This window comes from Panthera tigris, chromosome A1 (genome assembly GCF_018350195.1).
Source record: "Panthera tigris isolate Pti1 chromosome A1, P.tigris_Pti1_mat1.1, whole genome shotgun sequence".
NCBI lineage: Eukaryota > Metazoa > Chordata > Mammalia > Carnivora > Felidae > Panthera > Panthera tigris.
Genome location: NC_056660.1, coordinates 19,179,616 through 19,198,093, shown reverse-complemented (window position 1 = coordinate 19,198,093; position 18,478 = coordinate 19,179,616). Strand labels below are relative to the sequence as shown.

Below are 18,478 nucleotides of genomic sequence, written 5' to 3'. Positions count from 1 at the left end.
CGGCCGGCCTCAGAACCTCAGGCCTCTCACAGGAGTAGCACTCCAGGGCAGTGAGGGTGGTTCACTGGTTAAACATCCGTGTGTTTTTCATGCGACATGGTCTACAAACACAGGCTAGCTACCTCATCTGGAGCTCTACTGAAAAAGCAGTGATCTGAGAGATGGAAGATCTGAGAGATGGATCTCTCTCTCTCAGAGATCTGAGAGATCCAAAGTGGCGCCTTTAAGAGATTTTCAAGAATCATCTTGACTGCACTCAAATGTGGCCCGATACAGGCTTTCAAACCTCACCCCTGCATATGAGGCTATTCCAGCATTGCTGAATTCAATAAGTGCTCATCTTTTTTCCTATCTTATGGGCCTGGACTAACCTTCTGCTTCTGACCTAGTTCTGGTGTAAAGTCAATCAGTATTGACTAATTCACGAGGCAGACAACGAACAGGTATTTTTAAGGATGGCCGGTCCTAACAGAATCTCAGATACCCTCGCCATCGTGTGTAGTCGCAAGTAAACCATATTAAAAGTTTCAGTTAGATCTGTTAGCTTTCCCATTAAAAGGTTGCATGATAATATTTTCTAATTGCCATGAGGAGAATGCTGCTTTTGAAACCCTGCTCACTTTAGGTAGATCGAAATCAGTAGTACCATATTTCCTTCGGGAGAAAAATGTATTCACCTCTAGTTCACTCCCCATCTTCTTTCTAATTTCCTTCATGTCATTGTGGTACTGTTGGCGTATTTCCTCTAGCTGCTTCCAATATTCCTGGAAAGCAATCCCAATTCAAAAGGTTGAAATGTTGGTGAACAATTGAACAAAGTAATCTCTTATACAGCCTACGATTTAAAGAATGTGTGACAAACAGTAAGAATCAGAAAACCCATTGTTCCTAAAGATGATAATCTATGTCTTAGCTGTGGTACTTCCCTCCCTGTGACTTCGATGGGGTGGCTTGGGGTGATCTCACTTTTATATATAACCCTAACTGTGCTCATGACATACAATTACTTCATATATCCACTTTTATGGGTTGAGTTTTACCCCCCTAGAAAAGCTATTTTGGGTCCTAACCTCCAGTACCTCAGAATGTGACCTTATTTGGAAATAGTGTCACTGCGGATATAGCTGGTTAAGCGAAGATGTGGTCATACTGGAGTAGAGCGGATCCCTAACCCAACATGGGGGGGGGGGGGAGGTGGGCTTTTAAGAAGAAAGCCACGTGAAGGCAGAGACACTGAGAGAGAATGCCATGTGTTGACGGCAGAGAATGAGTCATGCGGCTGCAAGCCAAGGAATGTCAAAGATTGCTGACAAGCCACCAGAAGTGGGCAAGAAGCAAAGGATTCCCCTACAGCTTTCAGAGGGAGCATGGCCCTGCCGCCATCTTGACTGTGGACTTCCAGCTTCCGGAACTGGGAGACAATACATGTCTGTTGTGTTACACCATCCAGTTTGTTGTACTTTGTGAAGGCAGCCCCAGAAAGCGAATACATATTTCAAAAATGTTAATGATGGGTGGTTACTTTATCAATCCAAGGTAAAAAGCCTTATGAAGTTCACCACATCACATTCTCCAAGGAGGTGAAATATGTATCTCGGTAACCCCTCGAACTCCCAGCATGGAGGTTCACACGAGTGTGTCCAACAAGTACTGGGCAAGGGAGCTCCGCCTTTCAGGTGTACTGTTGGAACACTAAAAGTAATATACAGAACAGGACAAAAGACAATGGCAAGTACAGTGGGAGCCCGGGAATTAGATTGCTTCTAACCTGTTCCTTCATTTTGTTTCTCCTGATCTGCAGCTCCTGGAATCTAGACTCTTCTCCATTACTTCTTAGCTCTTGTCTCTGTTTGTGATTTGGCTCAGCAGAAGATGGACGAAGACCCTATCAATCGAATGAAATAATTTTATTTATTAAAAAAATTTTTTTTAACATTTATTTATTTTTGAGACAGAGAGAGACAGAGCATGAATGGGGGAGGGTCAGAGAGAGAGGGAAACACAGAATCTGAAACAGGCTCCAGGCTTTGAGCTGTCAGCACAGAGACTGACGTGGGGCTCGAACTCACGGACCGTGATATCATGACCTGAGCTGAAGTCGGACGCTTAACCGACTGAGCCACCCAGGTGCCCCTCAAATGAAATAATTTTAAAGCATATTTGCATCTTAGAAACATCTTCTCATTTGACCTTTTTCTTTAAACAAGAATTATATTGTGAATAAAACTCACTATTTGGGATGAGCAGAATTTTCTTAATTTAAATATGAAATACTTAAAAAGTAAAGAAATTTAATAAAGCCACTTATGTTGTTATCCTAAGCAATCAATATTTTATGCTACCATGTGAGACACCCAGATTCATTTTCTGAACTAGTAAACTATGATTGCGAAATTAAAGTTCTGTAAAAGTTGAGCCATCACTGGAGCATCAGGTTAGGTAGGGGAACAGAACTAGAGCTTTTGAGTAGTTCAAAGTAAGAGTAATAGAAATAGAATGCGTATCCAGCCTCCACCCCGGAACTCTGACACTAAAGAATAAAGGTTAAACTTTAAAAAGCTAACTTTCGTTTCAAATAAAATACAATAGTCACTTTTTAAAAGATGTGTAGTATTCTAATAAAATAGAATCAAAGAATTGTAGCACTGAAAGGGACCTCAAAGCTCATCTACTCCCAAACTGTCACTTATAAAAAGGAAACTGAGGCTCAGAGAGGTTGTATGACCTGCCTAAGGTCACACAGCAAGGGACAGAGCCAGGAAAGAAACCAGGCCGCCCAAGCTCTGATTCAAGCCTATTCCCATTATTCTTCTTTAGCTATTAAGGGGCACCTGGTTGGCTCAGTCAGTTGAGAGTCCAACTCTTGATTTCAGCTCAGGTCATGATCCCAGGGTCGTGGGATCAAGCCCCACATAGGGCTCCATGCTGAGCATGGCGCCTGTGTAAGATCCTCTTTCTCTCTCCCTCTGCCCCTCTCCCCTGCTCGCTCTCTCTCTCTCTCTCTCTCTCTCTCTCTAAAGTAAAAAAAAAGAAAAGAAAAATAAAAATTGGAGAAGGTGGAGAGTAGTCTTGATCTTCTATGCAGAATGCACTTGGACATAAGGACCCATGAATATCTGTGAACAGGAAGTTCCTGATTGCCTCTGACGATCGGTATTTTACTTACCAACTGCTTTTCCACTTTCAGCTTATACTGTTGAGCTTCAAATCTCCTCTGAAGGTATTCAGCAGGCCTTAGAAAATAAAAATGTTCAGCTTGAGTAGAAACTTTTACTAGTCTTAGGCACCAATTTGAGGAGTGGATTTTCAATTCAGGAATGCGATTCACAGTTCACCTGTGGCTTAAAGTTCTGAGTTCAAGAAGTGGTTCAGAGTTACAGAATGCATTCTGTGGACTCAGGAAGAAAAGGGAGCAAAGAGAACTGTACCAATTGGGGATACAGGAGAGGATAAAACAGAAACATATTCTGATGCAGTGACTTTTCTTCAGGACAGGATCAGTCCATCCATGGTCTACAATATGTTGGAGGGAAAAAGAAAAATCCATACCATGATATTCTCACGCTTTGGGCAAGCATCTGACTGATGGCCTTGCACCCCTGATTTGACTGCCAGTTGCCTGTCCATTTCCTGCACTACACTCTGAGCTCCATGACGCCATGGTTGTGTGCCATTCCTGTACCTCTAGAGGCTCTTCATGCTGGCGCACAAATGAAACATCCCAGGAAAATACATGCTGAATTTTCAGTATGTCTTTTTAATATGTCTCAAATGATAATCTGATTACAATTCAATTGTTATTGATTAATATTAATAATTTCTTTGGAAAATAACATACATACATGTTCATGGTTCCATGAAAAAGAAGACAAGCTACATCAGATTTGAGATGAAAAAGAGCAAAAGAAACTCTGACTTGAGTATTCAAGATGAAGAGTTTGGAAGTGCCTCTTAGTTTATTTGTTTTAGGAAAATTTGGAAGGGCTTCAGAATAAATGTTGATATATCAAGATACTTTCAGAGGACCAAAGCTTAACTAAGATTCTGACATTACCATTGACCTGGTGATGGACTGTGGCTTTCTTCCTGTTTATAATTCTCCTCCACTCCAGAATCTTTTGGAGGAACACAGTGGTAACTTGGTTCATGAGTTCTCTTCCGCAACACGTCAAGTTGAGCATAATAATAATCATAATGACCACAGAGTACAGGAAGTTTGGGTCTTTCTACCATTTTTATCTGAAGGATCAAAAAGAAGAGGAAAGATTTTGAAGACACATAATTAAAATCTCTAATAATTGACAACTTGATGGTGACCATAGCTAGGACAAGGCACTGAAGGTATGTTTTTGTTTTTTTGCTCTAGACTGGTTTTCAGAGGTAAATAATCTTAGAATCCCCAAATCCTGGAAATGGAAAATACTTGAGAAGTCTAAGTACTATAGCACAGTAGTTTATCATTTTATTAAGGTGTGAATAGGAATCTTGCATACTTCATGATTGGTCTACCAAAAATACTTAGCTAGTGAGTATGCCTAGTCAACCCAAGATCTGAAACTAAACTCAGAATTATTACTTTATATTTTTATAAGCTTATTTATATCTTGCTGTACTTTATGGGAGAACAAATGGTATTGTGCCACCCACAAATTTGGGGATTCGCAACATTTTTAGGTTCTGATAAATTGACTAAATACAAAATGTCATCATGACTTGAAGGAAAGAAAATGCTGAATCATTCAATCCTTCTTCCCAAGTAAACACAAGGAAAGTCATGTAACAGCTGCCACAGGCATATTATCACCCCAAGCTACATCTCACCACCCTTCCCAAACAAAACTGAATGGTAGGAGAACCAGAAACAAGTGTTTGTCTTGGAGTTAAGTAAAGGCCACTGAGCTATAAGACAAGAAAAAGGCCAAATTAACACATGAAAACCAGTCAGGACCCTGTTGCTGAACAGCAAACTAGGGTCAATTTAATGTTAACCAGGACAATTCTGCCCACTGAACAGATGATAACAAAAGAGTAAAAGAAGTTCAAACCATTGGAAAGGACTAGAACTGGTAGCTGGAAATATACATACCCAAACAAATGGTTTAAACTGAAATTTCCTCACTGTGAAGAAGTAACACACTATCTCCTCTGTTCTTCTTAATGCTCTGTGGTTCATATATATGGTAATTGAACCACATCGAATTGTAGATATTGGACGATTTTTAACTTAACAAAAAATGGCAACTGCATATGGTTTTATTTAGATATTAAAATAAGTGTATAAAATCTGGTTTATTAGTCTAAACATAAATTAGTATTCATTTTAAAAATCTTTTAAAGTATGACTTACGTTTCTTAGTTTTGCAACTTTACCTATATATAACCCCAAACAAGGTCCTACTAATGACTTGTTGAAAAGTGTCTAGAAATAGAGACAAGTATTGAAGAAAATTAACAGCTTCTTTAGGGTTTTGTCTAAAACCCCAAATGGTAATGAGAACACCACAGGTGGTCCCTGTGGAGACCCACTCATTCCATTGCATTAGCAGAAACCTTCAATGGATTGATTAGAAAAACATCAACTTGTTCTCCTAACTTAATCCATCCTTGAATCTTTTAGATGTTTTCTCTCTCCTAGGAGTCTGCTACAGAGTATTCTAAATCACAACATACTTTTAAATTTCTTTTTTTAAGTTTATTTGTTTATTTTTGTAGTAATCTCCACACCCAACGTGGGGCTTGAACTCATTACTCTGAGATCAAGAGTCACGTGTTTTTCCAACTGAGACGGCCAGGTGCCCTGACTTTTAAATTTCTTTAATAAAGTTAAACCACGGTCTATCAAATGAAGAACAATAATTTAATAAATAGTTTCAAAATCTATCTATAAACCACACATTTTCTAAAATGTCTATATAGCAAGTAAACCTGAGTAAACGTATTTCCAAATGGTCCTCTAATTATACCATAAGCCTTCTTTAAAAATACAATTCTTCAACTAAAAGACAATAGCCATTTAATCATTTATATACCAGAAGCATTTCACTAGCATCAACTAAGAGATTCAATGCTCTGCTAATGTGGATTCAGATAAATAAGCATAAAGAATCTCTAGGAAAAAAATCACTGATTATATAATAAAAGTTTCTCAATTATACATAACACGTTAGAATTAAGAGAACGAAATGCAAATGTCTGGGACTCCTGGGTGGCTCAGTTGGTAATGCATCTGACTCTTGATCTCAGGTCAGGTCTTGATCTCAGGGTCATGAGTTCAAGCCCTGCACTGGGCTCCACACAGGCATGGAGCCTACTTTAAAAAAAAAAAAAAGCATAATGTTTTCTGCAGTTATGCTACTCACTTGTTTTATATAGAAAAATGTTATTTCTTTAAATAAATTAAAGATTTTTGAGTTGTAAAAGGAAAACTAAAACTAGTACATAGACTACTTATAAGAAATTACAGCATTGTTTTTAAAAATATAACTAGAAGTTATCTAATGAGATACCACTTGAATGCTCATCACAGAATGATTTTACTGAAAGTACAAAATAAGGAGACTCCAAAGTAATGAGCTTGTACTTCACGAACATGTGCAAGTAGATCCATAGAACACGCTACCTGCTAACAAACTAGAGAAAGGGTTTAGTACAACTTACGGCTATGGGCTTCTGGGCTCCAGCTGGTGGTCTCCATTCATTTCTATGTAATATTTCCTTCCTTTTAACAGGCACTGATATCCTTGATCTTGGTAGGCACTTTCCCTGGAATCTTGCTTTCTGTATTTTAGAATCTTATTTAACCAAAATAAAACAACTTCAATTTCTTTAAAATGTTCACATTTTAGTATCGATGCTTGTGAGAGTATAAACATAAGGGACATATCGTAACACAGTAAGCTCACTTTAGCCAGAGATATTTAGACCCAGTGGGACAAGTGCTGATGGAAAACCACCATGCATTTAAAAAAATGCTTATTTATTTTGAGAGAGAGAGGCACAGAAAGGGAGAGAGGATCCCAAGCAGGCTCCACGCTGTCAGTGCAGAGCCCGACGCGGGGCTCGATCCCACGAACTGTGAGATCACGACCTGAGCCCAGATTAAGAGTTGGACGCTTAAGTGACTGAGCCACCCAGGCGCGCCACACCATGCTTTTTCTTTGAACAGAGAAAACCGTTCTATCCAGGGTTCCTTCACATATTTCTAGTAATATATAACACTACTTTTAAAAAATTAGGGATTAATGCTAACATTTACAGAGACAGCATGCATCAGATATGTACAAGTAATAACCAGATATGTACAATAATCAGACATGTACAAGTAATAATCAGATATGTACAAGTAATTACATATAGTCATCACAGCTTGGGTTATAGGCCACATCACTCATGCCACATTGTTGTTTTCAGTGTATGAGCAGGTTTCTAACATGTCTGTGTTTGTCACCATCAGGCTTTTTTCCTGTTTTCCTTTCTTTCTTATATTAGAAATGTGGACAGCATGCTTTTTCTCACCCTCCACTTACCCACTTTTGAAATGTCCTCAATCTAGGCCCACACATAACTACACCAGACCAAATTACACATGGCAGAGGGACTCATTCACTCTTCTTCCCTTGACAACTTTCCTCAAGTTCAGTTTCTCTATCACAGTAGATAGATTTCCCTGACTCATTGGGGAGATTTTCTCCTCCTCTTCACCCTTTCAGTTCAGACATTTGGTTATGACTAAGTCTATGCTGCTCTTATTTCACAACATCAATGACATTGGTAATTTTGTCTTCTTTAATGACTCTCTCTCTCTCTCTCTCTCTCTCTCTCTCTCTCTCTCTCTCACACACACACACACACACATACACACACACACGCACAGAGCACATCATCAGCTGACTCCTGAAACCACCACTAAAATTGTTTTTCTATTGATCATGACCATAAAGTATTACCTGCTTCCTTCAGGGGTCATATAATAAAGATCACACTATTACCAATTATGTCTGAGGTACTAACTTCAGCTCTAAGGGGCCTTTGCAAGAGAATTCCGAATCGCCAGTCTATCCTCTCTGTTTTTAAAAAATAAGCTTCATCTCATTGTCCCAGGCCTGTCTGTGAACCTTCTCTTACTGTCTCTTTCCTATGCAAAAGTTAGGTTAGGATTCTATTTCTTTTTTTTTTTTTTTTAATTTTTTTAAACTTATTTATTTATTTTGAGAGAGAGAGAGAGAGAATATGCTGGGGAGGGGCAGAAAGGAGGAGAGACAGAATCTCAAGCAGGCTTTACACCATCAGCATACAGCCCAGTGTGGGGTTTGAACTCACAAACTGTGAGATCATGACGTAAGCCAAGGTCAAGAATCAGACGCTTAACTGACTGCACCTCCCAGGCACCCCAGGATTCTACTTCTTCAAGTGTCTCTTTATTCGTAAATCCACTGCTTCTTGAAGTTTCCTAACTAATGAGAAGAGAGGACATAAGTTATCCAGATCATGCGTCGGCTAGATATACAGGCACCACCATTAGTCACCATTCAACAAGACGATTTTTCTCCTGCTTCCACTACTCATATTCTTTAAACATCCATATTCGGTGCATTTGGTGGAATTTCCATCCTAATGTTGCCAGCCATATATCCCAACTCACTGTGTGAGATGCACATGAGACAGGTGTTTTGATCACACGGTCAAATCGCTCTTACCTTGGATCCCCTTCCCTGGAGGTTGAGAAGCCAATGATCTTGCTTTATGAGTGATGCTGTGATTGAATTCCTCGTGCATGACCTAAGATGAAACACATGTGTCAAGGACTTGCTAACCAAAATCTCTGTCAAAATCCACACAGAATCACCTCAGAGCTCACCTCAGGAGTCAAGTATCTGGCAATAAGATTCTCTAAAAATGGCCTTTTCAAAATGGAATTAATAGATGGCCGATCTCGGGGAGAGACTTCGAAGAGCTGAGATATCAAGGCCTGCAGGTCATGGGAAAACCTCGGGGATATTGGGGCAAAATGTGCTTGACAAATCTTCAGAACCAGCTGGTGTAAGTTGTTACCCTCAAACTGGAAGGACAAGGAATAATGATCCTAAGTCAGAGAAGAATTCAGTACTTGCATGTAAAGTAATAATAAGAAACAAAACAGAGTTTCCAGCAGGTGCTCACCACCTGTGCCCCCATCGGCGGGCACGCTGCAGGGACACACTCTCACACTTGGGGTGGGGCCCTCTGCCTGTCGCCCTCAGATTCCTGCACTCCAGAACTGGGGGTGCTAGAACTGACCGCCCTTCCCTCTTCCGGCTGAGGGACCCTTGTGAAAGCAGTCCCTTTGCCTTTGCCCAATCCGGACTTTTTAAATAAACAAAGTGGAATTTGAATCTCAAAAAAAAAAAAAAAATGCAAAAACAAAAAACAATGTTTTAAAGCTTCATTTGGAAGCACCATAGTCCACCCTAAATTGCTGTCATCAACTAATACTTCATGAGTAGGTATTATAGGTAGTTACCCAATGTGATGTCATGTTACGTAAAACAAGGTTTTTTTAGTTTTAATTTTTCCTTATTATCAAAATAATATGTATTCATTCTAAAAAACGAGAAGGTATAGGAAGCTACAAAGAGGGCAAGTACATATGATTTTCCCAGCCAGCGGTATATTTCCTTCTAGTCTTTTTCAAAATAATGTTTATTGGGGTGCCTGCCTGGCTCAGTGCAGGGTTATGAGTTCAAGCCCCATGTTGGGCATAGAGCTTACGTTAAAAAAAAAAAAAAGAAAGAAAGAAAAAGTAAAATAATGTTTACAGAGTTGAGGTCATAATAACATGAAATTTTACACCTTGCTTTCTAAATTAATATGACATAAACATTTCCTCAAAAATTCCTCATGAACCAGAAAACCTTCCATTTTGTGAAGTCATTGGTTATTTACACATAATAATAATGCTCAGCAGCCTGGGGTGGCTGTAAAGATGCCGTTTTGATCAGGCCCTTACTAGCTGTGTGGCCATTGACAATAATAGTAATAATTAATAATAACAGTAATAACAGCAGAAAAGAGTTAACACAGCAGGTTAAGGACTGCTCTCCTTAGAAGAACCTGCTAACTATATTGCACCTTGGCTGGCATCTGGGAACTCACATTGCAGGAGAGTTCCCACCACTCTCTAAATATTCAGAGTGGCTTTCTTTGCCTATACCACTTGTGCAAATAATATGGTTTACGCTGATCACCTGCCTTCTTCCTGGGACTCTGGAAGCTTAGTATATGCCAAATATAGGGTGCCTACATGACCAGTGCCACATAAAAACCTTGGGCACTGGGTCTCTAAAGAGCTTCTCTGGTTGCTAACATGTCACATGTGCTGTCACAACATGTTGCTGGAGAAATTAGCGTATCCTGTGTGACTCCATTGGGAGAGGCTCTTAGAAGCTTGTGCTTGGTTTCCTATAGACTTCACCCCATGCACCTTTCCCCTTTGCTGATTCTATTCGCACATAATGTATTTATTTTTATTTTTTTAACAATTAACTTTTTACGTTGATTGATTTTGAGAGAGAGAGCACATGCGCAGGTGAGCAGGGGAGGGGCAGAGAGAGGGAGAGGGAGAATCCCAAGCCGACTGCACACTGCCAGCACAGAGCCCCATGTGGGGCTCAGACTCACAAACCGTGAGATCATGACCGGAGCTGAAATCAAGAGTCGGACACTTAATCAAATGAGCCACCCAGGTGTCCCTCACATGATTTATTTTTAATGAAAATATTCTATGTATACTATTCTCTAACCTGGATATTTAAGTTGGATATCTTTCCATGTCAGTATATATAGGTCGACCATTCGTCTTAATATCTTGTCCATATAATTTTTAACAATCTAATAACTCCAAACATTAACCTTGTTCCTCTCAAAAGTTAATTTCACTTACACAGTTTCAATAATTCAAGATTAATTTGACAATTAATATACTTACCGGATGCTTGAGTGTGCAAAGCTCATATAAGACACAGCCAAGAGACCAAATATCCCTGGGGAAGACAAGAGTTCACATGCCAAGAAATATCCATAATTCCGAATTAAAGCCTTTATCCTTACAGTGCTTTGTATTTGTTTATCTTTACAATTTTATAGGTTGACCAGTTTTGTTTTTTTTTTACAAATGCGTTCAGATACGTCATCTATTCTTAGTCCTAAGAGATAAAATTAAAACAATATGTAGTTTGTCAGAATCCCAGCAGAGAAAAGATACACAAACTCTGCTACAATCTGAGGGCTCAGGGTTTACTTCAGCTTCATGTGCTCAAAGAAAATGTGTGTATGTTTGGGATTTTGAACAATTCAGAGGAAGAAGGCAGGACTCAAACACAGATTTGTTTTGATTCAAAGGGGAAAATCGGGTTGATTTACAAAGGTATATTCTACTCCAGCCTATTGACAGAACCAAAGTTCTACTAAGTAAGGACATAGCAGTTGGCACTCCATAAACTGAAAAATGTGCTAACGATACATGACTGGAGACTTGCTCTTTAGTACTTATATATGACCGGTTTAATAAGGAGCTACTTTATAGAACAAAAAGCATCATTAAATCTAAAAAAACTGAAGAAAACATAATGAGAAGTGAAAAAAAAGTGAAAACAAGGATTCAGTACAGTGAGGAAAAGGGTTCCACTGCTTCGCAATACTTCCTCTGTGTGCAGCAGGAGCCGAGAAAGACATCCCAAAGGCTTGAGGAAATGAAGGGTGATGATTATAGAACAGGTAGGAAACAACTTCCAGCTGTTTCCTAGCATTTTTCTAAGAGTTTCTAGAAACTCACTGGCCCCACTTCCTACGATCACACAGAATTTTGTCTTCACTGGGTCATCTGTAGGTCCCCTCCCCTGTCCCAGAGCGCCCCCTATAGCCAGGGTGGTCCAACAGGGAATGCAGCCACCGGGCCGGATGGGTACATGTACAAGTCTTACACCACCCTGTTTGTGGTGCGGACTATGGTGAACCAGGGACTGGTTTTCTGAGCTCAAGCGGGGTACCCAGCTGATTTTTGCTAAGATTTCCAATTATCAGAAACACCAAATCAGTTTACTTAAATGTTGATTCAAATTCTTAAAAAGCAGTACAAGGAAACAAAACAATGCTGCTGACCCAGGGCTCTTCTCTGGACAGTCTGCCCTCCCACCCAGGTTGCACCAGCTGCCTTGCTGCTTAACTTGAGGCCAAACCCCCTCTTGGTATTAGAGGCTATTAAAAAAAAAAAAAAAAAGCCTGTTTTTCTATGCAGAGAAATGTTTACTATTCTTTTTTAGAAATCTCTGCCATCTGGGCTTTGCCCTCCACTTATCTCTTGCAAAGTCAAACAGCCAAACATCTCTTGGGGATTTTCCTAAACAAATGGAAAATTAACTCCCAGAAGGAACTCAGTCTTCCTGATAAGCCAACAAGTTCATCTGGCAGCCAGCTTTGAAAAGTGGATTTTTTTTTCCCCTTCTTACATAGAAGTAAAAACTACCTCATGTTCACCTTTTCCTACTGCGTATATCAATATTACTCCTGAACAGTGGGCTTAGTATCGTATTCATAAAACTAGCTGGGTTTTAAAGCTGGAAGATACCTTAACAATTACCTGGCCCACACTCTCTGTTCCTGCTAGGGGAACTGAGGCCCACAGAGGTTAACCAACTTGGTCGAGTTGGTGACGGGGCTCTGCCACCAGACCTCCCTGCCTTCTATCTGACCCATCCACAACACTTTCCCGTATTTGGCTAAATAGCGTTTAGAAGGTATGAAGAGCAAATAGAAAGATGGACATCACAGTGACTGCGATTTTCAATATTCCTTTTATCACCTGTATTTTTAAATGAAGTGGTCAAGATAGTCACTGGGGTCCCCATTTCACACATGAAGAAAATGCAATTACATAAGTACCATAAGAAAAAGAGAACCTACCAGCGTCAGTACTGAGACTTTCAAACCAATAGTCGGTAACTCACGTTTTATTGTTGTAGGGTTTATTCTGACAGATCTCTGGGGACAGGTAGTAAGGTGTTCCAATACAAGTTCTAGCAAGTTCCATGGAACTAGCAAATCATATTAAATAATAAAACAACACAGTTTATTACTGGAGTAAGAAAAGGCTTAAGACACAGACATGCAAGAAAAAAAGTATAAAAATGGATAACACAAAATTTGATGAATGCACATACTGAAATAAAGCAAACATACTGCATACTAATAACAAGAATAATAAAGTTAGTTGATTTTTTTTAAAGTTAGTTGATTTTTAAGTTTATAATTTACCTCCCCAAAATCAACACATAAAACAAATTTATGGCTCAAAGACTCCACAAAGAAGTACAATTGTTATATTATAAAACTCTTAGATGCAGAAAGAATTCTCCCTTTCCAATTACCAAAGTAATGCAATCTCACGGCTTAAAATTTGGAAAACACGAAAGTGAATAAAGAAGAAAAAAATTACCCAGAATCTCACTACCCCAAAACAGCTATTATTTAAAATTTGGATATATTTCCTTCTCATCTTTTTTCCAGGCAATTTTTCATATGACTGTGATCACGGAGTATTTAAAATTCAGAATTCCATTTTTTGCCTTCATATGACAAAGTTTGTTCCCATGTCATCAAGAAGTCTTCAAAATCATAAATATAAATGGCTACATAATATTCAGGTCCACGCTTATGCCGTGTTTTATAAAATTTACCTATTTCCCAATTATAAGGCATTTAAATTATTCCAAATTTCAAACTATTCCCTGAGAACAAATTCCCAGGAATAGAATGATTAAAAATCTCTTGATACTTATTACCACTAAATTGTCTTCCAAAGCAGTTGCATCGATACATTCCCCAGAGCATGTGTGAATTTGCCTGTTTCACTAAATGCACTAGCTTTGTGCGTATTCAGTCACATCTCCTGTGATAAGTTTATCTCACACTACACAATACTGCCACCATCATTGTATTATACCGAGATTTATCTTGGAAATTTTACTCTCAGACCAAGTATCATCTGAATGACTTAAGGCATTTATAGAAATAGTTACCTCAAATTATCTGGAAACCAAGCTTTTAATATCTTAATTCATGATACCTAAAAATACATATTTTGGCTGTTAGGAATAGAAAGAAAAAGGATTTTTAAAAGCACTTACTTGTTCAGAACTCTTGCTATCCCGAAGTCCCCGAGCTTTGCAACCATTCCATTCTTGCTAAGAAAAATGTTCTATAAATAGAGAGAATGCTATGTTGTGGGAGATATTTCAAGAAAACAACAAGATCGGTTTCTGTCTTGATCTTCTCTCTGAACTCCTACCTGTGCTTTTATGTCCCTGTGTAAGATCTTCCTGTCGTGAATATATTTTAGTCCTAGAGAAATCTGTACAAACCAACTCAGAATCTGTAGAGGGAACATTAAACAAAACCGGTCAGTGGTCTGGTGGTCATTGAAATGTCTTCAAGATAATGTACAAAAAGAGAGAAATGACACATTTGTGTGTCCGAACTTATATGAATGAAACTACTGGAAATACCATCTTCTCACATTATTCTCTTTTTATAGCTAGAAAAATGGAGGTTGCAAAAGGCAATTTGAATGCACTGGTATCAAAGTACAGAAAAAGTACAGAAAAAGATAAGTAGAAGCAGGGGAGAGAGGGAGGCAGTTCATGATTTTCTTTTTTCTTAACGCTGGTCTGCTAACTGCACTAGGACAGTAGATAGGCAGCATTTCCTGATAACCCTGGTGCCATGAGGGTTTCCTTTTCAGTGGAAAGAGGGTGCCCAGGGCAGAGAGGGAAAGCAGAAGAGGCAGAGAATCTATGAGGTTGTTAACAATTTTAATGAATTATCAATATGTATCTAATATAAAAACAACAAATATCTTACTTTTAAAACTTAATCTCCTTTCTTAGTCTTGATTTTATTTTCTTTTAGCTGGCCATGAGCCTCTTTTTAAAAATGTGTTCTAGGCCTGTAAAGATTTCCTTAAACTATTCTAAAATTTCATTGGTTCTTTGGATGCCAGGTTACACAGAAAAAGAAAAACAAAAGGAAAAAAGCTATACTCCAGATACTAAGATTGTTATAATTTTCATTCTTTTCCAACAGAGGGAAATGTAACTCAAAATTTTGTAGAGAAAAGTATTTTTATTAAATGAAGCAACATAATACCTGGATAGGAAGAAAGGAGGGTTTCTACAAATATGGAATTTAATATAAAATGTAAATGAACATAGGAAGAATGCGTGATTAAATTTGCAAACTTTATAGAGATCCTGATTCCTGAATCATCTGTCTATTCAAACTATTCTATTGTGTGCCGTAGAAAATGATATAGGCATGAGGCTCTTACATGGTAGAACAGAACAAAGAAACAAATGGCCGAAAGAAAGATGGCAGGCCATTCCTGTGCACGGCTCCAGGCAGTGGCCTGACTTATCCATCACACAGGCCCGATTCAGAATCCCTTCTACACACACATACTTGCTGTCTCCTTCATGAGTACAGCTCCCAGGAGGGTTCCAGAGGAAGCTCCGAGTATGGAAGAAAAATGTGTTTGTGCAAAGAGGGAATGGGAATTGAGGCCATTATTCTTCACCTTTTCTCTCCTCTTTCTTCATAATCAATGAAACTAAATAGCCAATTGCCACGAAGGCCTTCCATGCTCCCTAGCAAAGTGGGATAGCTATTTTAAAACAGCATACTAAATGGTAAAAGGAAGAAGAGTAAAGCTATAAATATGTCACATTTGAAATGGCTGAGGAACATCCACATTCACATTTTTTTAGCCAGGAAGATTTATCTCAAGGGCATCCTACATGAGATTGTCCAAAAATACACTATCGTTTCTCAAAGTTCACTCTCAAAAAGAGATTCAATTTCAGTTCAATTGCAAACATGTTCTGGACTAAATCTATCAAGAATATTGATACACTGTTTTATGATTTAAATTTTCTCTACCAGCAATCATGCTGTATATAAATATGGTCTATTACTTACAGCACTATAAATCTAATTGCCCCTCATACAAATTAAAAGGCAAAATGGAGGTGTTTTTACCTGATCTTCGCTAAATAACACTCCCCGTTGTCTATGGATCCTTTTCATGAGATCCCCTCCGTCACAATACTCCATCACAATAAACAGCCTATTGTTCTCTGTAAGAAAAGGCATCATTCATTACCTTTCATGTTCCCGAAGATGGAGAATATAACAGAAAAATGCAGTATGCAATTGTTAAAAACTCTGGCTGTAGAATCATGATGGACTGGGTTCTCATCCCACTTCACCACTTAACATTTCTTAGCTCTGTGACTCCGGGCAAGTTATTTAAATTTCTCTGTGCGTCATTATCTCATCTGTAAGGTGGAGATCATAATATAGAAACTCCTCTCAGGAGTGTCATAAAGGTTAAACAAGTTAATCCATGTCAGATGCTTAGAACAATGCCTGCATATAAAGAAGAGTTCCATCAATGTTAACAATTGTTATTAACACATTCCTGCAAGATGTGAGAAATCTGCTGTAAAATAGCAGCCGGGAATCTTAACCAAAACCCCAGGAAGAATTAATAGACCTTTGAACTTGAGTATAACCTTTTATTTATATGGCACAAACTCAGCTATGTTGTTGAGAACAATACGCACTCTTCTCAACTGACCTCTGCCTGACCTACTTTCTAGAGTAATGCGCATTCTCCATTCCTGCTGCCCACTCACGGTTTCCACTTGTGGCTACTGGCCTCTCTAGCCTGCTCAGCTACCTCTGTTCCCACTAATTCTCACCAAGATCATCGTGTGCATTCCCAAATCTGCTTAGGCCAATTATACTTGTTATTACAACTATTGCATGAACTGATGAAATACGAATGGAAAAAGAGAGATGTGATTATTTCTACAAAACCTATGTTGAATACTGTGGAGAACTCAATAAAAGCGAATAGCTTTAAAAAAAAAATGCCATCGACCTAAACGTTGGATAAGACAAGTGGAAAATAACCAAGAAAGCTTTAAAAAGATTGGAGCTTTAAAAAGAAAGCTCTAAAAAGAAATGGAGGAGAGTCGCCTATGTAAGAATATTCAGAACTCTATGCAATGAACGCATAATCAAAGATGAGGCCTCGGTCTTATGTCAAAAGTTTGGCAAGTGATTGTGCATTTATAGATGAAAATTAAACACGTTTGTATGATTTCCTGCTTAACCAGCCAGCTGCCAGTGGGGCTCCTGTTAGGAGACGGCTCCTACTCAGTTATTCACGTCTCCTGCTATGTTGTGGGTTCCCTGCAGACAGAGCCCACCCTTTGCTCTTCTGTATTCCCTGCACCTAGCACAGTAGAAGGCACATGGAAGGGGCTTAATCAAGTTTGGTTAAGTGGTTTCATAAAACATGTAAGGAACACAAAAACATGGCACAAAATCAGGGGTGAATCTCCCTAGTGTTTTGCCCTGTAGTGACCGAACATCCACTAAATGCCAGAATCTCTTGCCAAATAGCTATCATTTGCTACCTCTCTCTTTCAAGTAGCTCAAACCAACTTTAAAGTGGCCGCGAGCATCCTGACAGCATCTGCCCTCGGTTGTGGTTGCATCTAATTCACAAACTCAGTGCTCCTTTCACATAACACTTCAATGTCCACCTCCCTCCTCAAATGGGACAGATCCATTCATTCATCCACAGACTTTTACCGAGGACATGCCAAGGAATGCGGTGCTGGGAATAAAGGGTAAATAAGCCATCCTTCCTGCACAAGGCGTGGACCGTAGAGTTGGCAAATCAGTGAGTACACGTGAGAAGAGCTAAGTGGAAGTCTGTGCCCTGGAGGGCAAAGGGGACAAGAGCCAGTCGAGGACAGACTTGGGGAGTCTAGGAGGGTCTTAAGAAGGTATTTCCTGACACACCCTAATCACCTAGGGATCAGTTATTTTCAGGAACATATTACTTTTAGGAGAGCTACTGTTTCTCATAGCTGAGTCATTGAAAGGGCTGCCATAGTGATGAAGGGATGACAATCTCAAAACCACGGAACAGTCAAAGTCAGGAAAGCTAAGGACAAAGGGTTCCATTTTACTCACTTTCCACCAACCTACAATTCACTCAGCCTTACACTGGCTTTCCGTGAAAGAGATTAATTGGCTGGTTCAGAAGTAATCATGGCTGAGCCATCTTAAAAAAACTATTTGGGGGGCGCCTGGGTGGCTTGGTCGGTTAAGCGTCTGACTTCAGCTCAGGTCATGATCTCACAGTTCGTGAGTTCGAGCCCCGCGTCAGGCTCTGTGCTGACAGCTTGGAGCCTGTTTCGGATTCTGTGTCTCCCTCTCTCTCTGCCCCTCCCCTGTTCATGCTCTGTCTCTGTCTCAAAAATAAATAAACGTTAAAAAAAAAAAACTATTTGGGTCAATGAGCATCATTTGGCTCTAAATATCCATTGCCTCCCCACTAGCTACTGTTAATTTCATATTTAAATGGGGTTAG

At 39.2% G+C, this 18,478-nt stretch overlaps 1 protein-coding gene across 1 annotated transcript in view; it reads right to left on the bottom strand.

Annotated features, from left to right (window-relative positions):
- The window catches only part of NEK5 (NIMA related kinase 5), a 64,841-nt gene that overhangs the window by 32,197 nt on the left and 14,166 nt on the right, over nt 1-18,478 (bottom strand). The window contains exons 4-15 of the mRNA XM_007097699.3: nt 16,066-16,163; nt 14,321-14,404; nt 14,160-14,230; nt 12,981-13,067; nt 10,964-11,018; nt 8,858-9,058; nt 8,697-8,778; nt 6,658-6,791; nt 4,055-4,239; nt 3,167-3,233; nt 1,769-1,885; nt 678-764 (exon numbers count right to left, since the gene is read on the bottom strand). Coding sequence (XP_007097761.3) covers nt 678-764; nt 1,769-1,885; nt 3,167-3,233; nt 4,055-4,239; nt 6,658-6,791; nt 8,697-8,778; nt 8,858-9,058; nt 10,964-11,018; nt 12,981-13,067; nt 14,160-14,230; nt 14,321-14,404; nt 16,066-16,163 — 1,268 coding nt within the window. The remainder of the gene's footprint in view (nt 1-677; nt 765-1,768; nt 1,886-3,166; nt 3,234-4,054; nt 4,240-6,657; nt 6,792-8,696; nt 8,779-8,857; nt 9,059-10,963; nt 11,019-12,980; nt 13,068-14,159; nt 14,231-14,320; nt 14,405-16,065; nt 16,164-18,478) is intronic.